The following is a 24,567-nucleotide window of genomic DNA, read 5'->3' as shown; positions in this document are numbered from 1 at the left end:
GCCTGGTCGCAGAACAGAGCTAGCTCCTCGCTCTTGTTCTATGCCTGCAATCTCACATAAAATTGAGGGTAGATTAGTGAAACCTAATACACTCTAGGGTGTAAAGGGATTAATCTCACATAAATCTTCACCCCCAAAAATCAGCATTACTATTTATTTACATGCATTTTATTTTCCAATGAGAAAACAAGCCTCCTTTTTTTCCTGCACCAGTAAAAGTCTCTTCAAAATTCTAATTGCTTAGATTTGGCATTTAAAAATCCACTGTACTACAGTTAATCTATATTCTCATAAAAGCATGTATTTTATAAAAAGGTTTAGCCAGCTTTTCCATTTCATTACTAGATATCCATTACACAGGCAAGATGTATGCTTTAGTCTCACTGATACAGAGTTTTATGTATAAACATCTTGATCACCATTATGCTGTTAATGATGAGCAGATTCAGTGTGTTTTGGCTGAATTTCTGAAGGGGAAAACTCTGACTTGCACTCTAAATACTTTTTCTGGAGAATGGATTCCTCGAAGGACTATGGGCATCTTGTACAAAATACAAGTAAACATTCCGAAAGGAATTTAATGCTTCTGGCGAGTACTGACTTGCTGGCATTGGAAAGTGAAATCCCTGGGACCCGTGGCACAAGCACAGCTCCAGCAGTGTGTGCTCGACAGGTCGGCTGGGTTCCCCACCATGCCACCACTCCTGCGCGACTGCAAGGCTGAGGAAAGGAGGCACGCCTACTACGAACAGGCAAGCAAGCGGCTTGTTAGTATTTGCATTTATGGCAAGCTTATATGAACATCCTAAGCACGCTTTGTTCAGAGATTCAGTTCAATTGAGCTAGTATTTAATGTAAAATGTTCTGAAGCAGGGATGTCGTACGAATTTTAGTTAACATTTATTACTAGTGTATTTTATTAATATTGATAGAATTTTGGTTAATGAGTGTAAGTAATTTTGAATCGCTGCTCCTCTTTACTTATTTCCAGGATGCTGCAAAAACATCTGCTGCAGCTGGGCAGCTGGGTCACAGATGTGGGCAGCCAGGGCAGAGGTTTGGGCCTATGAACAAGAGACAATGTTTTTGATACGTGGGAGGGCATTGAAGGCCGTTGAGAACATTAATAATGTTACTTCATGTTTCTGCAGTGCTCTGCCTGCTTAAAGCACCATATAGACTACTAGTAATTAGTGACCTATACTCTTCTGAAATGATCAGCAGTATGATTTAAATTGTCATTAAAGTACTGTTAGCGGCCCTTTGAACCGAGTGCTGTAGTTCAGAGCAGTCTAATTAACGGGTTGTGGGCCAGATCTGGACAACAGGAGGATTGTGTCTGCTTCTCCTCTTCTCTAACTGCACCAGCTCAAGGAGCACCTCGTCCCAGGAGTGGTGGCTGTGCCCACAGGGCAGACATGGAGAGCCATTATGCGACTGGAAAGGCGACGGCACAAAGTATCCCTTGTGTCCAGCCCACTGCATTGAAAAGCCTTCATTTTGTAGAGCTCATTTCAGCCTGTGTGCAGATTCAAGCAGGCACAACCCCGTAACTTTCTACCTTGCAATTCAAATACGTGTAATTTTTGTTTGCTTGTTTCTTCATCTTGTTGTGGGTTTGTTTGTTTTTAATCGACCTTCAGAGCACAGCCTGGTGCAGCAAGTCATAAGGATGAAAAAAGGATGGTATGTGGTAAGACAAATAACTGAGATATCTACATCTACGGATGATGCACTGGTAGACCATGCTGGCATGTGTTTGGGTAAGATGAAGAATTCAGTTACTGTAGCAGACTGAAAGTGAAGGTCTGGCTTGCATGGTGTTCCCAAATCTGGCATCCATATCCCCACATTTAGGTGGCTAAATCTGTCACTTACGTGCTTTAGATACTTGTGTTAATTGCATAAATGCCAACAAAAAATGACATGTTTTTAAAGTGTTAAAAGTGTAAATTGCTGCTCTTCTGAAATGGCCACAGTATGTATTTTTTGTTCCTATGTGTTCTTCCGATGATACCACTTGCAAATGCATCGTATTTGTTGTAGTATCTAGCTAGCATTAGTATCTGTTTGCAATACTATTGATGCTCCTGCAAAAAGCACTGTAGAATATACTTTAAATACTGGCTTTTTGTACGTCTCACACAACTATTCATTAATACCAAGGAAACAGCATGCTACTGTTCCAGGTTTTTGAAGAACCAGCGCAACTGCTCTCCATCAGCTCCTGTTGCCTGCTTCATAATGTCTTTATTATTTATGCTTTTACTCTTGAAAATTCAAATTTAGAACTGAAAATTTTCATGCTTTTGTTTTTTAAAAATAATTAAAGGCAGAGAATGGACCTGATGTAATCTGTATACTGTGTGCCACAGCTAAGTATCCACTGCTGTGAAAGCACTGCTTGTTCTCTGAAAGGAGGAATTCTTTCAGACGGCATCACTTGCCCTCTCCTCTGCGAGGCCGCTTTTCCCATACACTTGGAGGACTCGCTGCCAGTCATTTTCTTGCTCTAAAAGTTTGCTGAAGCAATATTGTCATTTACAGGGCCTAGCTCCTAAGGGGTTGGCCTCTACGTACCATCAAAAATTTTTCATTTCAGTGTAGCACTGGCTCTACTAAAGTACAATGGCTTTTTAATAATCTTTTCTTTGGGTTGGTCCTTGGACTACATAGTGCTTCATCTTAATGTTGGCTTCACAGCAGGCTTTCGGAGAAGTCCTTTTTTCTTCCTGTGCCATTCACGTAGCAAGTGGTGTGTTTTCAGATATGTCCTGTCTACAAAAGATTTCAGTGTTGGGCCTGGCATGTTTCACGAGTATTTGAATGGCTTAAAGAAATTATTTGGAAAGCAGCAGATGCACTTGAAAAAGAGGAAAAAAAGGAAAAAAAGAGTCTCAAAGGGGATATTAATAGGGCAACTGGACCAAGAAAATAGAAAAAAGTGCAACTCAAAAGTGGTTGCCAACACGCAGTCCTGTAATACCCACCCAGGAAGATAACACTCCTTGTGATCCTGTTTTTGTGGTGTTACGTCTTCACTCCCTCTCTCTGCAGTCACCATTCTATACAAGAAATGTAAATTGCTGCCCAGTTCATTCAAATACAATACGCTTCCTAAATCTGCTTTTTTCAAACACACAAAATACAAATTGTCTCAGGAGGAACAAGAGACCAGGTACCCGAAAATGTGCTGTGGGGTTTGTCATAGCCACAACCCTTAGAACAGGCACTCCAGGGGAGCCGTTTGCTAGTGTTCTGCATAACTGTTAATGATACTAAAATAATAGTCTGTCTGCTGGATAACAGACAATACACCAAAACACAGGCCAACAACCATAAGAAGAGAAAGTATTACAAGAGGCCCACAGCAAAATTAAGATGCCAAGTGAAATTTCCAAATAATATGAAGACACTGAAAAAAGTCTTTGTTCCATCACTAGTGTCTTTGCTGGGCTTCTGCCCTAGTGTCAGCCATTTGGATTAGCTAATGGGAAGCTGTCAGGGGCAGCGTACAGAAAACACTCTGAATGTGCAAGAACTCAGGAGGATTTAGGAATTTTGGGGAAAGACTGACAGCTCTTAAATAACTTATTGCAATTAACAAAGGGCCAGAAATGTGAGAAAATCTCTGAAGAATTAATCAACAGTATTTTGTCTTGATAGTAAAGGCGGACACATGAAATAAAAAAGCTTACCATAAAATGGCTTTTGACTATGAGTGAAAAGTGTAATGAGGAAGAACATGTTTTGGATAAAACTGCATTTTGTTAAGGTAAATAAAAATGCAAATGCCAGTAGGGAGGAAAAAAAACAAAAGACTTCTTCCTGTATGGTCACCACTGGGCATATATTTGCATGAAGCAAGTGCAAGGAGAGCAGACTTCCTGAGTGCCAGAAGAGAACCCCTGCCTTAAATGGGCAAAGAAGTAGGATTTACTTTCAACTCTCACAAAACATTAAAGGTGGTAAGGGAGAATGAAAAAAAAAAAAAAAGAAGACAAAAAAAAGACTGGACTGCAGTTTCTTGTGCATCTCTTACAGTCTTTGCTAACAGTCCTCAGAGTTAAACTCTGCTTAAGCAGAGACAGAGAGTTTGGGAAAGGCACAAATTCTACATGGTCAATGCAAGAACAGCACTGAAAAGCAAATTAAGATGCTTGCAAAGCAATCCATCACCAAAGTTCATAGTGGCTGGTGAGAAAGCACAGCAGAATATTCTACTCACTAGCACCAGCCTCCTGCAGAGGTTCCACACTGTAGCAAAAGAGACTGGATACACATGCAGCCAACAGAAAAGTCTTGATACCAGTGAAAAGATGCAAGACGTACTCACCAGACAGCAGTGCAACTAGTTTCTCACAATTTCAAGTTATAGTGGAGGGTGAATTTTAAATTAAGTTGAAATGTTAGAGTGGACAAATGCTTGATGGGTGAGAGCAGATCAGCCGAAAGTAAAAATTTCAGCAAATTATTCTTTGCAAAGAGAAAGTTTTACCAAAAAAACCCATGAGAATTGATATCCAATTGTTGCTGGAGTAATATTGCTTTTTGTAGACTAAGAAAAAATTTAACTGTTATCAATAAATCATATAAATAATAAACTGTTATCAATTTAAGCTGACCAATCACCTATGGGTTTCTGCTATCTTATGTCTTGCAGAAAGGCGAAAAAGGAAGAAGTTCCAGAAACAGACAAACTCCTCTAAGAACTGATGCTGCTGTGGAGACTTATAAGCATTTAAATGACTCAGGTATCTCCCATATTCATATTCTTTTTGTCCTAAGAGGAAAATGTTCCATCATAGGGATCGTAGATATTTGAAAAAAGTTACTGTATGCTACAGCAAGATGGTGTTTGTAGATATTCTGGAAGGCTATAGAGAGATACCTGATTATGGAAATTCTTTAGTTTCCTTATTTGTATAGATTTTGTGTGATTGGTTTTGGTTTAATCGCACCAACCTAAGATACAAGAAAAGAATGTCTCACCTGGTAGCAAATACTATGATACAAAATTACAGCAAGATTACAATGAATGGCAAATTTTGTGTCAAAATTTTTTTTTTAAAGCTAAGTAATTTTTCTTCGATTTTTTACACTAAGTGGCAGATATGCCTCTTACTTAAAAAACCAAACAAACAAACAAAAAAACCCAACAAAACCAAAACAAATTGGTTCAGGTAACATACATACTGAGGATGAAGGTAAGTCAACCTGTAGAAGTGTCCCAGTACAATTTTGCTGGTTTTACATAAATCACATGAAGATTCTGCAAGCTTTTGTAAGCAAAATTTTTAATAAGTAGGTATGCAAACAATACACTATGAGAGAAACAAGGATCAGTTTTACTGCTGTGTGCTATCTACCCCTACTACAGTCAAATGCTCCAGATGACAAGGAAGGGAAACAGGGCAGCTCATAGTCATAGCTAACAGCAGTGTTAACATTTATTGGATGTTTATTTGCAAATGTCTGCATTTAAATTTAGTACCAAAAATAATAATGTAAGAGCGTATTTCACTTTAAGCACTGAATTAACAACGCAGAAAAGTATCTTGCCCACAGGATGAGTCCATGACCGCTCACATACCCGACAGTAAAGAAGAGGTCTGGGAGATTTTCTCCTACAGCATCAAGAACTGGGAAGTTCTGGAGCTGCAGCTCCACGGTGAGACACACCGCGGTGAGAAAGGGGAAAAAATATTAAGGGAAATCATGTAAAACAAGTGTTTCCCATGCATAATATATGTATCAATTATTCTGAGGCAAATGTACCTACCAAGGTTACCATGGATAGCCTATTCCACAGCCCATGTCCATATTCATCTCATAGTGGGACCAAGTTTCATTAACACAGGAATCAAGACTAAAATGATAACATTCATCTCTATGTTCTTGCCCTGACATGGTTATTCATTAGGAGCTCTTCCTAATGACTGTTCAGTTCCTTCCTTCTAGGGAGCCACTCCTAATTCTCTTCTATTCAAGTTGGATAATGAGTCACTGACTTTAACATTAATCTTTATTAACCCTTCTGTTACACAAACAACATGTGATAACAATGAAATGTGTCGTGTCTCAGTGCTGAGAAAAAAAGCTCTTCAATGCCTTTTCTCCCACTGTGTCATTTTCTTATATGCAGATAACCCGATGATTCCTGCAGGCTTTCTGCCACGGGCTCATGAAAAAATACCTTGTTTGTCCTCATGTCTTTGGTTAATTGCTCTTTAAGTCTGTCTTAGTCTACCTATTTTCCAGTGTAATTTTGCCTTCCGTAAATTACACTTCTTTTCTGTTGTCTTCTTGTCTGGCCAAGGTTTTAGCTGCAGCAAAACAGCTATTTGTGTCAAATAACTTCTTGAAGCACTTTGTTTCCTCTTCTGTTTTTTGTCTCTTTTCTTTTGGAGAGGGAGGGTCATGTTTGTGGATGGGCACATGAGCCCAGCAGCATTCAGTTCTGCTTTGTCTACCTAACTCCACGGAATTGTCAAGACATTAACGGCCAGGCTTTTGGTGACAGATGCTTTTGACTAGTTTTCCATCTTAAGCAACAATAACAAAAACAAACAAACAAACAAACAAACAAACAACAAAAAACCCCCCAAAAACCCAAGTAAATTTAAGAGATATTTATACATGTTTTGCCATTCCTAAGACTATTGAACTTAAATATCCTGTGAGACAGTTAATGACTCAAATATTGAATCAGCTAATGCTCACTTCTTAACACTAATTCGAGAATGACCGGTCCTGTTTTTGACCAAACTTTGTCTGGTCACCTGCTTTTTATGCACTTCATGTATGGCAGGACTTAGTTCTTTTGACCAAATTTTGGTGTGTTTTGGGATATCTGGAATTCTAAAGTTCTTCTTGATCTTCTTTCCCTCTGTTAGCACTGTTGGTCTGCTACCATGTTTTGTGTGTCTTTCAAAGTGTTCTATAGTGTTTTATTTATTTATTTTCATGCTATCATAATGTGCTTATTCTTAAAGAAAAATCTAGGAAGTCTAAGTAGTTTCGAAAGCAATCAGATTATTTACTTAGGAAACCACTCTCTCAGATTATTACAAAAACAGATTTCTAGGGAGACATCTATTTCTCATTGACTATTTCCATAGCTTTTTCAGCATTCATTTCACCGTCCTTATGCTGTGCCAGTGTTTGATACAAACATCCACTAAAGCAGCCTTGTGTTAGAACTGCACTGCCTGCAACAGAACCAACCCACTCCCTAAGAAATAGCTGTTCCCTGGTGGGAATATTTACTGTAGGTGTCAATCCAACCTGACTGAAACCTCATTAACAATACATTTTTTCCTGATTATTAAAGAATTAATGTGAATATACAGCATGTGCAGCTTGACATTTTCTTGACACCTGCATAGCAGATACCTACTCAGATGCTGTTATTATTTCAATGACAAACTGCACACAATTTCTGAAGCTTGGGCACAGTCCTAATACATGTCCGTTTTAAAAGGTTTCATCTGGTTGAAACTGAAGAAAGATAATTCCTCACTGCCTGTAAAGAAAAGAACGTGTTGTTTTTTTTTTTTTTTTCCCCCCAATGGTTTATACTTATGGTCATTTATCAGTCACGGCAAGAGTTGAACTAATCTGTGGATGTCAGGCCTCAAGGTGCAAATAACCAGTTTAAATCTACTCGAGGGGAAAGGCCATCAAAATCATCTGGGAGTTTTACCAGCAGTAGTAAATAGCCAGTTGCAGGCAAGGCGAGGATAGCCTGTAATTACTATGTGTAAATAACGGCCGTGACTGCCATTTCTGTCAAGAGGGTAAGGAACCGTAAGTTAGCAGAGCCACTGGCAGCCCGAGGCCGAGCTCGGCTGGTGCCCTGCAGCGCCCCGGGGGCGTCGCTGCTGAACGCGGCAGCACGGCCGCCGCTCGCCGGGGCCCCGGGAGGGCCAGAGACCCCCGCGCCGCGGGGCAACAGGTGCCCGGTGTCCCGCTCCCCGGCTCGGGGCCGCCATGGCGGCAACCGCGCTGCCCCGCCCCGGCCTCTGGCGGCCGAGTGGAACGCCGCCACCCGCCAACTTGCGGCGGGGCCCGTCCCGCCACGGCGGCCCCCAGGGCCTGCGGAAGGGGCGAAATGGCGGGCGGCGAGGGGCAGCGCCGCTCCCGAACCCAACTCGCCCGGCCCGGCCCGGCCCAAGCGGGCTCCCCCCGCCCGCCTCGCCTCGCCGCGCCACTCCCCCGCCATCCCCCGAGCCCCCTCCCCTTCCCCGCCACCCGCTTCCGCCCGCGCTCCCGCGCATGCCCGGGTTATGCAACCGCCGCGGCGGGCTGGCTGCGCGGGCGCCGCCGCCCCAGTGCCGCAGGGCAGGGCAGGGCAGCGCGGGGGGCCGTGAGGGCGGCGGGCAGCGGGCCGGCGGCGGCGGCGGGCAGCGGGGCGGCGGCGCGGCGCGCTCCCTGCGCCCCCCCCCCCCCCCCCCCCGCGCTCCCCCGGCGCCCGTGTGCGCGCCCCGCGCTGCCTGTGAGTGGCAGCGGCGGCCGCCGCCAAGTCCCGCCTGTTCCGCTCTCCCTGCCGCAGGCGGCGGCGGCGGCGGGTTGGCTTCCTGCGCGCTGTGCCGCTCCCCCTCCCCCCGGCAGTCGGATCCGCAGCGGCAGCAGCCCGGATCCCCGAGCCATGGCTCTGTGAGAGCAGCACATGGCGGCCGCAGCAGCCATGAGCCCCCCACTAATCCATACAACTCCCCCCTGAACGGCCACCGACGGCAACCAGCGCTCCCACCCGGCTCCACCGCTCCCACCGCCCACCCGCAACTACAGCCGCCGCCGCCGCGCCGCCCGGCCCGAGCCCAGACCCCGCCGCCGCCGCCGGGCCTCCGCTCGCCCGCCCGCCGCCGCCGCCCGGTCCTCACCATGGGAGTGCAGGGTTTCCAGGACTACATCGAGAAGCACTGCCCCAGCGCCGTGGTGCCCGTCGAGCTGCAGAAGCTGGCGCGGGGTAGCCTCGTGGGTGGGGGCCGCCAGCGGCCCCCCCAGACTCCGCTGCGCCTCCTCATCGACGCCGACAACTGCCTGCACCGGCTCTACGGCGGCTTCTACACGGACTGGGTGAGCGGCGGGCAGTGGAACCACATGCTGGGCTACCTGGCGGCCCTGGCCAAGGCCTGCTTCAACGGCAACATCGAGCTCTTCGTCTTCTTCAACGGCGCCCTGGAGAAGGCCCGGCTCCACGAGTGGGTGAAGCGCCAGGGCAACGAGCGTCAGACGGCGCAGCAGATCGTCAGCCACGTCCAGAACAAGGGCACCCCGCCGCCCAAGGTCTGGTTCCTGCCGCCCGTCTGCATGGCGCACTGCATCCGCCTGGCCCTCATCCGCTTCCACATCAAGGTGAGGAAGAGACAGGCCCCCCGCGGCCCCCGGCCCCCCCCCCCCCCCCCCCCGGGGCCGCCGGCGCCCCCTCCCCGCGGCTCTCGCGCGCCCCCGCCGCTCCCCTCCGGCTGTGCCGCCGCTCTAAGATGGCAGCGGGGGCTGCCCGGGGCCTTGCTAGCGCCCAGCCCGGCGGGGGGGGGCGCGGAGGGGGGGGGCACCCTGCCTCTCCCCTCAGCGCCTCAAAATGTCGTCGAGGCCCGCGGGGGCGGCCCAACTTTCGGCGGCCTCAATCCCCGGGGGATATTACTATTTATAAGGCGCTGCCGGCCGGCCCGCGCGAGCCTCTGGCCTGAGCGGGGCGGTGGGGCGGCCGGCAGCGCCCGGGGCCGCCCGGATTCCCCTGGCAGTGAAGCCAGGCCCGGCAGCAAGGGAGGTTTTTGCCTCCATGTTCTTTCGGGGCCGCCGCTCCGTTGACTCAAAATGTCCCTTCTTGCCCAGGCGCCCTCCCCCCCCCCCCCCCCCCCCCCACCGCTGCGCTCGGGAGGATGGTGAAGCTGGGACTTTGGTACCGTAGGTGAGAGTGGCTGGCCGAAAGCTTCATAATCTAATTAATTATTAAGACGAAGGGGGGAAAAAAAAAAAAACCAAACAAAACCAAACCCCAAAACAGTTTAGTTGTTGCACACAGTGGATCTGCAACAAGTTTGCTACTGAGGCAAGGTGTTTAAACTTGTGCTGAAGATGAAGTTGCTTGCTCCAAGATACAGAGGTTTAAGTTTTGTGTTTATGGAGGTGAGGGTTTTGCTCGGTATTGACCAAATGAATTAGTGGGCTTTCGATCAAGTGTAGGATAATCCATTCCTTGCTCGGTAACGACAAACACTTCCAGTTCGTGGGGTCAGGAGCACAGATCTAACAGTTCTTCCTTTAAAGTTCTTATTTTAAGGGTGAGTCTCTGTTTTCTGGTGACATAACACTTCAGGTGGCAGCTGGGGTCCGTGGTGATCTTGCACTGACACCAGGGCCGCTATTGCAAAGAATATCAACACGTTGCATCTCTCTGTACAGCGTTTGTGATTTACGATGGTTTCTGTTAAGCCAAGCGGTTGTGTATATTGAAACAGAAGACGCTAGGAAAACAAGCCCTGGGATGAAGCTGCAATTTTAAGAGTTGGTTGCTTGCTTTCCCGCTAGGGAGGGAAGAGCAGCAGGAGTGAAGTACATACTTGTAGGCTTTATTATAGTAAATTACTTTTGTGTGTAGAAAAATATTATGCAACCCTTAGAGTTGCATGCTTGATCACTAGCGGCAGCTTAATGTTATCTGGCTTTTGTACTGCCCTTTTGGCGGATTAGAAAAATTCTGGCTGGGTTGCAGACCTGGGGTAAAGATGAGTCTCTCGAAGGGGCTCACCCAAAAGGTGACTTTGGGTGAAGTTTTTTCTAGTTCTGCCAACGGGGCAAGAGTTGCTGTTACTCCTCCTTAGCACCCTGCTTGCTTGACCAGACCAGTCCAGTCCTTGGAGAAACACATTCCCTTCAGCTCCCTCCTTGCTGGGCTGGTGGGAAGCCACCTGGGGCAGGCGGCAGGAGTTCAGCCCGGTCAGCAGTGGAAGTCCCAGCCACACGGAGCCCTGCCAGGGCCGAGCACAACCAGGGCCACCACACTGGGCGAAGCGCGTGTGGAATGAACTGGAAGTGGAGGCAAAGCTCATTCTTGCAGGGCATGTTGAGCTCCACTGAATGCGGTGTCCTGGGTTTGGCGCTTGGTTAAAGTGAAGAGGTTATGGCCCTGTCTGCTGTAGTAATGTGTTTTCGTGGTCAACAGAGAAGAAAAATCATGTGCATGCTTTGGATATGAATGGTGGTGGGAATTTGAATGGCAGCAAAAACATCCTCTTATTTTAACTTTTTTTTTTTTTTGTAGCTAGGAAATACTTTTATTCATTGAGCAAAAAGTTTTAGGGGCCATGTAGTGATGGTATTTACCTTGAGCTGGTTGTGGATACATTATAAATCTTTCTTAATTTGTTACTGAGACTTAGGGATCATTAGTAAAAGAAATGCATGGGGTAAAATAAGTTTTCTTCTTTTAATGTGTTAAACTGGATACTTTGTTTAATGCGATATTGAAATGCATAGCACACAACAGGAAGCTGGCTGTTTTGATATTGATATTAACTTGGTATTTGTAATAGTCTTGTGGCATGTTGAACTAGCTGTTAGTCTTTTAAACCATTCTGTTTCAGACCTGGTTCACTTCTGTTTAAGTACATTACTTCACAATAAAGTTGCCACATTTGACAGTGGTGTCACCTGTAGCACTTTGTTTACTTTCAAGCTTAGCTGAAACATAGCTCCTTTATGGTTTCTCAGTAATAGGCCTTATTCTTAATCTCTGGAAACAGTTTTAGGAGTGAGAGGACATGTCACACTGAGTCCCTTTTCTACCATTTAAAAAAAAACAAAAAAAAAAAAACAACAAAAAAAAAAACCAAACACAACCCCCCCAGTTTTGATGGGGAAGATTTGATCAGTGGATGTTTGTCTGCTTTAGGTTAGCGCTGGGAGTTGGCAAGTACTCATTACAAAATACTAATGTGTGTGGAGGAGAGTTTGTTGCTGATAGGATCATTCATATCACTGAGCCACCAGCTTGTCTGAACTGCCCTGGTTCTCTGAACTGGTCAGTTGTCTTGGGGATGGGAAGGATATTGGCAATTCCCATTTGATGCTTCATTTGTACAGCTCTGTTTTTAATTGATTCCTTTACAGGTTAGGAAGTATATTTCATGATTATAGTGGTATCATGCATATAATACACATGAAAGATACTGCTGAACTTAAGTCATAATCCTTTTCTGCCTTTCTTCTCTTACACAATTTATTATATTTGTAAATGTGCTTTATTACACATACCTTCCTTTCTATAAGCCTTACTCCAGTTTTATTCACATTTTCCCTCCTGCTTCCTTTCTAGCAAACCTCTTGGTGGGCAATGAGCAAATGCGTCTTGAAGGTGTGATTTTTATTTGCATGTATGGATGACTTTTTTTTTATTATTATTTACATATGTGTAAGACAGTTGCCAAATTCTAGTGTTTTCTCTTTTTGAGAAGTTGGTTTAAGAATATTGTTTAACTTCAAATATGAAACTGATTTTCATATTTTCAAAAAGCATTTGAGTCTTCAGTAGAAGGCTTCTGAGCAGAGCTAGGAACTGGCTATAAATTTAATCTATTTTGGTAATTAGAGGGGAGAAAAAGAGTAATGTCTTCCATCCAGAACAATTATAAATCACTTGCAGATGGCTTCAGCAGGATGTAAAAATAACAGGTTCCTCCGTGTTACAGGAAATATCCAACGGGTTCTTAGCTTAACTGTGACCTGGTATTTTTCTGTTGGCCAGGGGTAATAATTCTTAAACTTTTTTGCAAAGCAGGTTTGCTAAAATTTAAATATTTAAGCAGTGGATATCTTAACATCTTATACTTCGGTGATGCTTTGTTTTGTTCTTAGTATCTAAACGTGCATGTGCCTGTTTGCTTGGACAGGATTCTCTCTGATCCAGCATCATTAATGCTTACACAAGATTTAATCTTGAAAATGATTCCAAACTTCTGGCTGTGATTTCCCCTCTGACCCCCCCCTCATTGGGTTGATTTTGAAGTGTGCACGTTGCCTGGGTATAGTTGCATCTTTGGACTGTCCTTTTCTGAGAGCTGTAAGCTATATCTCTGATACTCACCTTGTTAGTTTTATGTTGTGGGTTAACTGTATAAATACATCTCTTTTCCCTGTGATGGCTCAATTATTTAAACATGGATTCTAGTATTACCTAAATATTCTGCAGTTTCATGCTCATAGCTTGCTGTGTCAGATAGCTCTATGAAATGGGGAGGGAGGGAACTGGAGGCTGTGGAGGTAGAGGAAATAGTTTGTAGGAGATCAGTGGGCCGCGCACCGAGTTTCCTCTTGTGTTGTCGTCACACCTAGTGATGCACAAAGAATTCTTACTTTGTTTTTGATAGATTATCTGTGGTTGTCATGCATACAAAGATACTGATTTTTAGATATGTGTATATAATTAAATCTATCTACCCTTAATAAAAAACAAAACAAAACAAAAAACAAAAAAAAAAAAAACCAAAAAAACCCAAAAACCAAAAACACCAAACCCACACATCTGGGGGATTTTCCTAATTTAAAACACGTAAAGACTGGTGGGGGATAGCAAAGCCTCAGTTGCCTTCCTTGGGTTAGTAACTGTATAAATCTGATCTCTTTAAATTTTTCCAAAGTTGTTTATTTTCTCTTCCAATTCTGTGTACAGCAGGCACATGTTATGCTAGGTGACAACAGTATATTTATTAGAAAAATGAACATGCTCATTTTTGTCGCAAACAAGAGTAAATTTCAAAAACACTCTGATACTGTCCATCAAGCATACCTCTGAAGAAGTAATGTTTTCTTAAGACTACAAGGTGGTAGCATTAGGAGTAGAGAGAGCTTAGTGAGCTGGTTATTGATCATAGGAATATCAGAGTGAGGTGCTGGCTGTTCAGCTGCTCTGGATTTTGCTTGAAATGGAATATCTCATGAGGCTACATGGAAAAAGCAAAATTTTACATGCCTCACTGGAAGACTGTAATTCAATGTCAGGTTGAGAAAGTGTAAGGCATGAGTAGAAAAGGAAGTGTCACTGCAAACTTAGTTGGACAGAAGCTCTTTGCTGACAGGTAGATGACTGCGGGACTGTTGGAGTGGGCTGTAGAGGTGTAGGACCCTCACTCATGTTCTGCAGGGCTTCAGCTGCAGAGGAGGTACGTTACATCACTGGCACTAACGCTGTAGTTACTTATGCATACTGTGGAGACTGAAGCTAATAGTTTTGTACTAGTTTATTTTGAGATGGCTTGCTATCTACATTGTTGTTAAAATTGAATACTTGATGAGGGTGGGTTATACCAACACTCAACTTCTGTGGGGTTTTCTGAATCACAGAATGTTTATTATGTGTGTAGATGGTAAAATCATTAGGCATCAGAAGCACACAGCTCACTTTATTTTTGTGTGCTTGTATGCAAACTGTAGTTGTAATGCTTTCTGACAGTGTGTAGAAGTGCAGGACTGTAGGTACTAACCTGTCATCATGGAGTTTTTTTATTTTAGTATAATCTTTTTGATAAGAAAGAGTTGCTTTTATATTTTCAACATTACGAATTGGCCCACATCTCCCCTGCACAACAGGTCTGTTCTAGTTGTCTGATTGCCATAGCCTAAAATATGTGCTTTGCTGTGCAAGGTGAGTTGAGAGGTGAAGATTGGGCTATAAACTTCAAGCAGTTTGCACCATCAGAGACAGCTGTGCATAAATGAATAGGCTGAAAGTGGAAAGAGGAAAACATTTGGCTTAACACAGCAAGGTAGACATTTGAAAGGTCAAGGAAGTTATCTCTCTTCAGCTGGGGTTATGTTTGTTCCTTTTAAAACAGGGCTACAAAACTTTAAAAGTGAACATGTGATCACTTGGCTTGCTGAACTGCTTAAATATCCACAGCCTTAAGATTTTTCCTGTGAGTTAATACAGACATTGGTATAGTAATGTTTACAGTTCAAGCATTTCTGTTAATAAGAAGTTACTTCAGATGAGTTCAGTAATACATAATGCCACTTCAGTGTGTAGTCTTCCAGAACTTTGTATTGTGTTTCTGAGCTCTCCTTGCATCCTGTCCCTATGTGCTGTGTCACTGGATTTTTTAAAATTACTTTAAATATACTGCAGGTGTTTCAAATGCATGTGTATAGTTTCAGAAAGACCCAATATATTGTAATACATGTGATAAATCAGTACTGCAATTTAGCACTGTGGCTAATTACTTTGTCTTCCACTATAGGTTGCACAGAGCATTGAGGATCATCATCAAGAAGTAATTACTTTCTGCAGAGAAAAAGGTTTCCATGGTTTGGTTGCATATGACTCCGATTATGCATTGTGCAACATCCCTTACTATTTCAGTGCCCATGCCCTAAAACTGAGCCGTAATGGGAAAAGTCTCACAACAAGCCAATACCTAATGCATGAAGTTGCCAAGCAACTGGACCTGAATCCAAATCGCTTTCCTATTTTTGCTGCTCTTTTAGGTAAGTGAAGTAATAAAAGAACTTGATGCTGCTAGTCAGAATTATGATTTCATTTTTGTATTAAGTGTTTTAAAATATTTGTGTATAATTTGGCAAGGCATCTAGGGAAAGACATCCCTTTGTTTCAGACATTCCTACTAGAGGTGGGCTGGATGTGTTTTTATGAGGCCAGACATGCCGAATTTGTAGAAACCTGCAAGCAATTCAAACTGTGGCTGCCTAGAAACAAGAGTAAAAAGTAAGAATTCTGCAAAGCTCTGCCTAGCCAAGATGTTCTCAGTGGGTGGGGGGGAATCAGGACAATTGTGGTTCTTCTAGTTTTGGTCTTATGTAGTTTGAGGTCTACTTTTAATAATATGCTTTCCAGACTAAGAAGGCATACTTCTGTCCTGTTTTGTTCTCTACCTAAAAGTAACATATACAGAGTGAAGATATTTGGATTGCAGCATCTTTTTTTTTCCCCCAGAAAATAATATTGGACAAATATGACCGCACGTCAGCTGTACCAGAAATATATCATACTACATAATTGAGTGAAACTCCACATGTCCGAAAGGACAGGTCACCAGCATCTTGCCATTCCAGTAGTTTTTTTTGAATAGTTCTTTAGCACTCCCACTTCTAACGCTAACTGGTAGAATATCTTTAAGGAGCATAGGTAGGAAGGACTTCAGTTTCAAATCTCTACTTAAATGGGATAATTTTAACACACAGTATTTTCACAGCAGTGGTAGATAATAGCTGCTATAGTCAGATGGAAGAGTGAATTAATTACTAATAAAGTTGACTTCAGTGAATAAGAGCTATTTAGAATGGCATTCTCACTTCTTTTTGGGTAAATAAGCATGAAGCAGCCATGTTCTTGATCTTTTACTCAGCAAACAAATTAAGAAAACTGAATTTTCTTTTTATTTCCTCACTGACTTCGTGTTTTAGCATGGGTACATGATAGAAGAATAAAACTTCTCATTTGAAAGCAGTGAATGAGAAAGGCTATGCATTATTGCTTTAGCATACTAGTATTTTAGTAGTATTTAACATTAAATTGTTTCTAGTCCAGACAGGTACCTTTCATGTTAAAAAGAAAAGAACCAACGTATCTTACAGTAGAAAGCCACATGTATTTGACTAGTTTAAGTTGATTTTTGTTAGTGTTTGTTTTTTCATATCCAGAGTGGTTACCTGCCTGCATGGATGTATGGATGAATGGCAGATGATTGGCTAAGATGTAATTTAAAACAAAAACTCTGTGTTTGCATGACAGACTGCTATTGCTAGGCTTTGATTTGGAGTCTATAAATAAGTTGTTGCGTGCCAATTCAGTGAGTAAGAATTACTGCTTGAAAAGCAGTTTCACAGTTGCCGATATGCTTTATGGAATTAATGTGAAGTACAGGTGAATGACATCATTTTAACTTGTCACAAATTACAGCTGCATGGCCAGTTGAGGCATTGCTTGGTGATATTAAATGGTAGGTGAAAAATATGCTGGTAAATTTTCTGAAGGCTTTGCAATTGTATGCAAGAAGTTCTTGCATATTTTTCTCTTTTGATATCTTACAGGATAAAATATTTTTCATCTTGCTCTTAGGAGAAAAGAACTTGAGGTCATTTCACATGATTATTAGAGGGATATTTTGTCGCTTTTTTTTTTCCCCCCAAATTGTTACCAATGTTAAAAAAACCCAGTTCAGCTAAACGTTTAGTTTTGTGTATTCTTTTGCATTTCTTTTGTGTATGTATTCTATATGAATAAGCAGAGTAAAGTTAATGGAAGCCAGGGCTAGAACAGAAGATACTTTGGAGGTATTCCTGCGGTGAGGTGGGGGTTTTCACTCTATATATGTATATTAGTGAATATTAGGACAACAAACAGATACTGTTTGACTTAAAGTACTGGCAATGTTTTTTAACTTTTGCCACCCTAAGAATATAGTGATTTCAGGATTTTTTAAATAAAATACTAAATGCATATAGGCACATAATTATGTGTAGCGTGGCATATATTTAAACCAGGGTAGCTTGTTACATCTACATTTTTACCTTTTTATTTAATATCTGAGGGCTTGTCTGGCTTTATAGGTTATTCTGCCCTTGTTCCTGTGGCCTCTTTGGGTCTCTTTTGAACCTGATAAGTTGAATAAAGAAAATCATGATGGGAAAGAATAAGTGAGTGCTTGATTAGATGGGAAGGCTAATGAATCTGTTACATTGCTCTTCTGTTCTGGGTACATCAGTGTAACTCTAACTCCCCATGCTAGTACTTCTGTTTAGGAATAAATATGTATTCTGAAATAATTGCAGTGAAGCTGCTGGTTTAATGTTTACAATTACAGAAAGCCAAAACCGTCACAATAGCCATATTGGTACTCAGCTTTAGGTCCATATACGGAAAACTCAAATTTCTTTCTTTTCAGATACTTTCTTGTCATTATATTCAAGGGCCAATTTGGAGACGCTGAAAAGAGAAAAAAAAAAAATCTTGAATGATACAGCCAAATATTCAGCAGTTGAAGGAGCCTGAGGAACAACACCTAACTGGTCAATTCAAAAAACATTCTCAGTGGCAAATTATTTGGGATTGAGTTATGTTCAGGGATAAAGTCTCTATTGAAGTATCCCAGCAAAATATTTTTCTGGCTGTACTAACTAGGCAAATTTTTAAAGATTACTTTCTCAGAAGGTTATGTATACACTGTGGTTGATTGGTTTGTTTTATAGCTTTTTCCTTCTTACAGCTTTTCATGCAGAAGGGTATTGTAGTTCTAGCTTAATAATATAAGGAGTATCCTTGTCATGGGTAGTTAAAATGTGGCCAAGATACTGTGTCCTCTGAGAATGTGCCTTTAAGTTCTGTCCTAATTGCTGTTGATGTAAACAGGGAGTTGATTTGGGTTCTTTTGTAAATTTTGACTCAAATGCTTCAGAATGTTTTTAAAAAAAAAAAAAACAAACCCCAAGCTTCAGCAGTAGAAAAACAAGCACAGTGCGAAGTATAGGGCTGTAATTCACTGAAGTCTTTAGAAGGGGCAGTGGCTTCAATTATCATCTAAGTGTTTTAAAAAAAACGAAGGCATACACCATAATAAGCCATTAAAATGGGAAAAATCAATATACGTTGAAGTTGTTCAGCCAGGTCAAGAAATAGAGGTTGCTTATGTAACATTGATCTCTTTCCCACTGTGACAGTACTTTGTAACAACATGTGTCTAGTTATGTAGTCTCATTCTGTTTCTCAGTAAAATTTTAGAACTGCTTCGGGTAAGTCTAGGCATCACTTCTGTTTGAACTACAGAAGACACTGCTGCACTTCAACATCCTAAATACTACAGTTCGGTTTGTGGTGAGAATTGATCAAATGGTTGGACTGTCTTATGTGTGTGTTCAAGGGGATGGAATTAACTGAAATGACAGATGGAGACCAAACAAGATTGAGGTTTTGGTGGAAGGGACAGAAGCTCTGACTATTTTAAAAGGTAATCTTAGCATCTGCAGGAGTTACTGTTAGTTATTACAAAACTGGCTAATGGTCTGGCTGTAATTGATTTTTTCCTACCTGCTTATGAAGGCTGTCTAATCCTGCCTTGATTAGATTAGTAAGAATGTAACTGTTACATCAGAAAGATTCGACAAGTTTGTGTATGAGTTTAAAGTTTAGCTCCTAATGAGTAAAGACTATAATGGCTCTGCTGGAGATCTCAGCAGTAGGTGAAATATTGATTGGACACGAAGACTTCCCTCTAAGAGGTCATCTGCTAATCGCCAGGCAATGGACAGCTTTCTTGGTTTTCACATGTTAAAGACCATTAAAAGCACACTAAATTATTTTACAAGCAAAATATTAAGAAAGTAACCAGTTGTCATATTCAGATAATCTTGTCATCATCTTTAGGAGTAGGTGAGAGTTCAAGATGTCGTCCAAAATGTGAAATATAAAAAAACCCCAAACTACCGTAAATATATTAACAGCAATTAGAACTATGCATTCCCTGCTAAGATACTGCTCTATAAAAATAGATAGTGTAAATATCCTCAAGTTTTCTACCAGAAGTGAACTAATACATTCTGTTTAGCTCTTCATAAAGTTTGGATCCACAGACACTGAGCTCTGTCAGTTGTTGATTAGTTAGTCTTTGTTTAACTCAAATGTTTGAAGTATTTCCTAGTAAGAGTTTTTTAGGTTTTTTTCTGAGCATGATATGCTTTGGGGAAAAAAAAGCAACATGATTTAAGTGATCTTCCATTTTCTATGAACAGCTTGATAAATATAGCCACTATCTATATTCATTGAAACAACCACGTCATTTCCTAAATACTTTGATACTGCCAGCCCAGGCTCCTGTCTGACCCGATCAGATCAGCAAAAGAAACTACAGTAATTGGTAACCTGTGTTCCTGAGAGTTAGATAAATCTGCCTGGTGGCTTGCTGCATGATGGAGCAGAGTGCAGATTCCAGAGGCAGCTCCAGTGTGGCTCAGTAACACCATGAACTGGGAAGCAGGAAAGACTTACCAGCTTGTGTCAGAGAGTGTTCTTACACCGTTGGCACCTGCATTACTAAATCCTGTTAAGGATCCTCTAATAGTACATGCCAGTTTGAGGTTGACACCATGTATTGTGACTGGCTCTGTTGCTTCTGTGAGCAGGGTTTCATGGAAGAGTGCTCCTTGAACAGAGGGAAGTGTATCTTGCTGCAGCAGCAGCACGGTAATTATGTTTTTCTGGAGTAACAAAAAGATATCTGCAATTTAATCTCTTGTTTGTTAATCATACTGATCAGGAATTGAGGACTGATTGCAAATTTGTTTTGCTGCATGTATAAACATGTATGTAACATTTTATGGTGTACATAAAGTTCTGCATTATGTTCTAGGTAATCATATTCTACCTGATGAAGATTTGGCTTCTTTTCATTGGAGTTTACTTGGTCCAGAACATCCACTAGCTTCACTTAAGGTACAAATTTAATGTAACTACAAGCAACTAAGCTGAAATCAATCATGATTAATCAGAGCAGTATAATATGTTAATTCACAGCAACTATGGAAGGCTCTTGTTCTTGATCATCCTCTGGTGTCCCAGTCTCTCTCTGTTGACTGCAGAGGATACCTGGGGCGATTAGCCTTACAAGGCTAAACTTAGCCTTTGTGATCCCTCAGTGCCCTTCAGCTGCATGAGCCATATAGCTTCAGTGTGGTTTGGCTTTGAGAATGTAGCTTCTTACTCTCCTCTTTTTTTAAGAGGAGAATTTTTTGTTTAGTCATGTTCTTCAACTGTCAAAAATAATTAGCTGGGTAGTTTCCTACCATATTGTTTTATTTTCTACTGCTCTATGTTTGTGTATAATAGATTTCTGTGCTTCTTAAAGTGTAAATATGCTAGAGAATAGGTTGCACAGGAAAGCTAACGTGGTCTTCCATAGATTTTTTTTTTTTTTTAAGGGAAGTAACTTGTATCTGATGCCCTTAGTTTACAGTATGTCTGTTCTGCTGCTTCGTCACACCTGCTTTGTGCACCTGCCAAGTAGACAGCTATAAGAGAAACTGGACACATCAGAGAATGGGATAATAGTGACCTTTCTCTCTGCAACAGTAGACCTATCTTTTCCCCTTTCTCCTAAGGTGTACCATGCAGCAAATCAATTTGCTTTTGTAAATTCTGTAAGACTGTTTTGTTATATCTACAACAAAAATAGGTGGGGTTTTTTCCCCTTCTGTTCCAAAAGTTTATTAAGCATTGAAAAAATGTAACTTATTTTGCTGAAGGTAGAACTTAAAAACAGATTCAAGATTTTCAGCAGAGTTTTTAAGGCTTGCACGTGCATTGCTTAGTGAACAGCTGTGACAATTTGATGTAACGCTCATCCCCTATTTTGCTGCCGCTCCTGTGTTTAGAAAGGTAAGTGTCAGCACATTTTAGTGGCAAAACAAAATATGCATGCATGTTTGCTACTTCCTTGTAAAACTTGAGATGAAAAAATGAAAGACTGAGTGTGCCTGTGTTTTCATTTTTTTATCAAAAGAGTTGAAATGTAGGACTTCTCTCAAAGTGGTTGCTAAACTTTCTGATGTTCAGAATACTTTTCTGTGCTTTAGGCTGAATAGAGACTTGTTTTACAGCCAGTTCAGAATATGACTTCAGACACCTAGACCTTCTGAAAAGCCTTCTAAATATACTGAATTACTTGACAAGAATGAAAATTAGGTATTTGTCATCTCTGCTTCTGGATTTACATTTTCTGTGGAAACACCAATTGGGCTCGGTACCTGGCATCCTAAGGAAATGCGACTTGGTTTCCTTAGAGGGTCACTGGGATGTCTTAGGCAGCCCTCCCTGCATTTATTTAATCTGTTGCCAATGTTAATCAGATTTGAAAGCCTTTCCCCTTTGGCTGTTACAGGCTTTGTGAAAACTGATACACTGTTATCAGTGAAAAAGACCCAAATTAGTGCCCTTACTGAGGGAAAAGGCTGGCACAACACATGTTGTGTTTAATTTCACAGCAACTTGCTGTCCAGTTAAGTACATAGCCCCAAATTAACCACAGTGTTTCTATCTCCTGGTTGATAGTGATATCAAAGGGAGAGAAAGAAGGGCTGAAGCAACAGGGACACAAGTGTACAGGAAACCAATTGTCATTAGTTACTGGTCATAGAACAACTTACAGGGTTTTTTTTTAGCCTAATTTTCAACAGTGCTCATGGTTTAAAATTCTAACTTGTTTCAATAGCTCATTAATTCAACTTAATTTCATTTGACATACTAATGTGTCAATGATGTCATTACAACTCTCTGTAGAGACCTTCTGTTAATTGTAGATGTGCAGAAAGCAATATTGTAAATTTTATGAATGCTTAGAAAAACTTAAGGTATGTGTTTATATTAGCCACAAGGTTGGTAGCAAGAAGTAGTTTCAGAACAATTATAAAAAGTGCAAGTTGCCATGAAAACTGGAAATTGTGGGGGAAGTTGTGGTTGCCCAGGATGTCATCCCTAGACTATACTTCCAAACTTTGCTTTGTTGTGTCTATTTAGAGTTACTGTTGAGTATTCTCCATGCTCAGGAACCAAGGGCTCTAATTCCACACCTCATTCAACTCAGGATTTAGAAGACTTTCTCATTGTGTAAAGATTGCAATCTTTTGTATCTTAGACAGTATGGTCTCGAGCATCAGATCTCACAGATTCAGTTTCCAGTGACCTGATTTGTTGCCTTTCAGTGAGAACTATGACAGTTAATAATGTACAACTTACTTTCTGCATTCTTTCTTAATCTTTTATTATGATGTAGCAAAATGTTTACTCTTCCTACAAGAAAAGCTTTGCTAGTTCACCATCTTAAAAAGTTAAAAAAGTTAAAAAGTGTAACTTAGAAAAGAAACAACCAGGTTTTGCTGATAGAAGATTGGTGTATCTACTCAGGTGTCAACATAGTGAGGTGAAAAAAAAAAAAAACCCAGCAGAGCCTGTATCTGTGTTTGAGGGACATGAGGGTGGTGTGTTCATCTAGGAACAGGTGAGTTGAAAAGGGAAAAAGGAAGGGAAATGGAAACCTGAATGAAGAATCCCCATTTCACATCTAGAAGGAAATGAACCTAACAGTCAGGACAACATCTTTACATGCTGGAGAAAAAGCTGTGCCTTTCACAAGACACCAACAGTGACCATCAGCTCAGTAAAACTGTTAAAGCTCCATGGACAAATTTAAATGAAGATATTTAAATTGCTATTGCTGAAAATGGGAAAAAGAATCAAGAAATGACACTGCAGGCTGTTCTAGGTCAGGACCTTGTCTGTCTAAATGCCCCTATATAAACAGATGATGCATCTAATAAATGTGTTGACTGGTGCTTGTGTCCTGTTACCTGACTGAGAGTTGCATTCACTGAAATGACCACCTGAATCAGAAACGGAAACAAAAAAGCAGTTGATAGACTTCCTGAGAAATAATTTGGCTGCTAGGCCTTGTTTGAAAACTGGCATTGTACTACTTCTTATTTGTGTGCTTTGGGGTTTATCTTTAAGACCAAGACAATTCAGTTCTTATTCTGGGAAAGCTTGTTACACTATGGAGCTTCAAGATCAATGTATAATACCATCAGAATGACATTAGGAGGGCAGTTTCTTATCTCTAGAATGAATTAGTACCTATTTGGGAGCACATACCACTGAAGAAATGCTGATTCTTTATTCACAAGGTAACCTTAGAAACAAGTCTTAATGTAATCTCCCTTTTTTAAAAAGAAGAGTATGCAAGGAAACCTAATATCCTGGGTGGTTTCATCTCAGTAGAGAGGCAGAGATGCTTCCAGACAGCAATCCAAAATATGCAGGTTAGGCTCCTTCTCTGAATTGCTCTAGGAAATTCCTGTCTTTCTGTGTATGTTGACTTTAGAGGCTGTCTGCCAGAGGGAGACTAATATGCTAAGTAAGTGCTTAGGTACTTTGCTGCTGCTTAGATAACAAAGGTGGTGCTCTTAAGGTATGCTTAAAGTTAGTGTCTGATTTGTTTTTTTCTGATGCTAAGGGTCATCATAGGATGATGCAGGTAGGAAAGGACCTCAGGAAGTCATCTAGTCCAACCTGCTGCTAAAAGCATGGTCAGCCTGAGTCCAGAACAGATTGCTGAGGGATTTGTCTAGACTAGTCTTGAAAATCTCCAAGGTTGGAGATTGTGCAAACTGTCTGGGCAGCCTGCTTCATGATTTGACAGTCCCAAAGGTAAAAATGGTTTGCCTTGTGTACATTCTGAACCCATGTTGTTTCAGGCTGACTGTTGTTTCTCATTCTTCCACAATGCACCACTGTGAAGAGTCTGGCTGTATGTGCTTGATAACCTTTGTAGGTATTGGAAGGCTGCTGTTGGGCATCTCCAAAGCCTTGTCTTTGCCAGGCTGAATAAGCCCCATTCCCTCAGCCTCTTCTCATTGACTAAGTGCTCCAACTCCTTAACCATCTTGATGGCCTTCTGCAGAACTTGTTCAACTTCTTTCACATCTGGCTTGAGCCCAAAATTGAATACAGTGCTCTAGAGGTGATCTAATGAGCGCTGAGGAGCAAGTTCCCTCGATCTACTGGCT

The 24,567-nt window shown here is 41.7% G+C and overlaps 1 protein-coding gene across 5 annotated transcripts in view; it reads left to right on the top strand.

Moving 5' to 3' along the window:
* The first annotated feature begins 8,469 nt into the window (after positions 1-8,469).
* FAM120A (family with sequence similarity 120A) overlaps positions 8,470-24,567 on the top strand; it is a 55,573-nt gene continuing 39,475 nt past the window's right edge. For 4 of the 5 annotated variants that reach the window (XM_042806976.1, XM_042806974.1, XM_042806977.1 and 1 more), the window contains exons 1-3: positions 8,470-9,360; positions 15,240-15,486; positions 20,361-20,443. In XM_042806976.1, the coding sequence (XP_042662910.1) occupies positions 8,887-9,360; positions 15,240-15,486; positions 20,361-20,443 (804 nt within the window). In that variant the 5' untranslated portion in view covers positions 8,470-8,886. The remainder of the gene's footprint in view (positions 9,361-15,239; positions 15,487-20,360; positions 20,444-24,567) is intronic. The other variant, XM_042806975.1, reaches the window with a different exon arrangement.

This window comes from Tyto alba, unplaced genomic scaffold (assembly GCF_018691265.1).
Source record: "Tyto alba isolate M040663 unplaced genomic scaffold, T.alba_DEE_v4.0 Super-Scaffold_49, whole genome shotgun sequence".
Lineage (NCBI taxonomy): Eukaryota > Metazoa > Chordata > Aves > Strigiformes > Tytonidae > Tyto > Tyto alba.
This window is presented reverse-complemented; position numbering and strand designations above follow the sequence as displayed.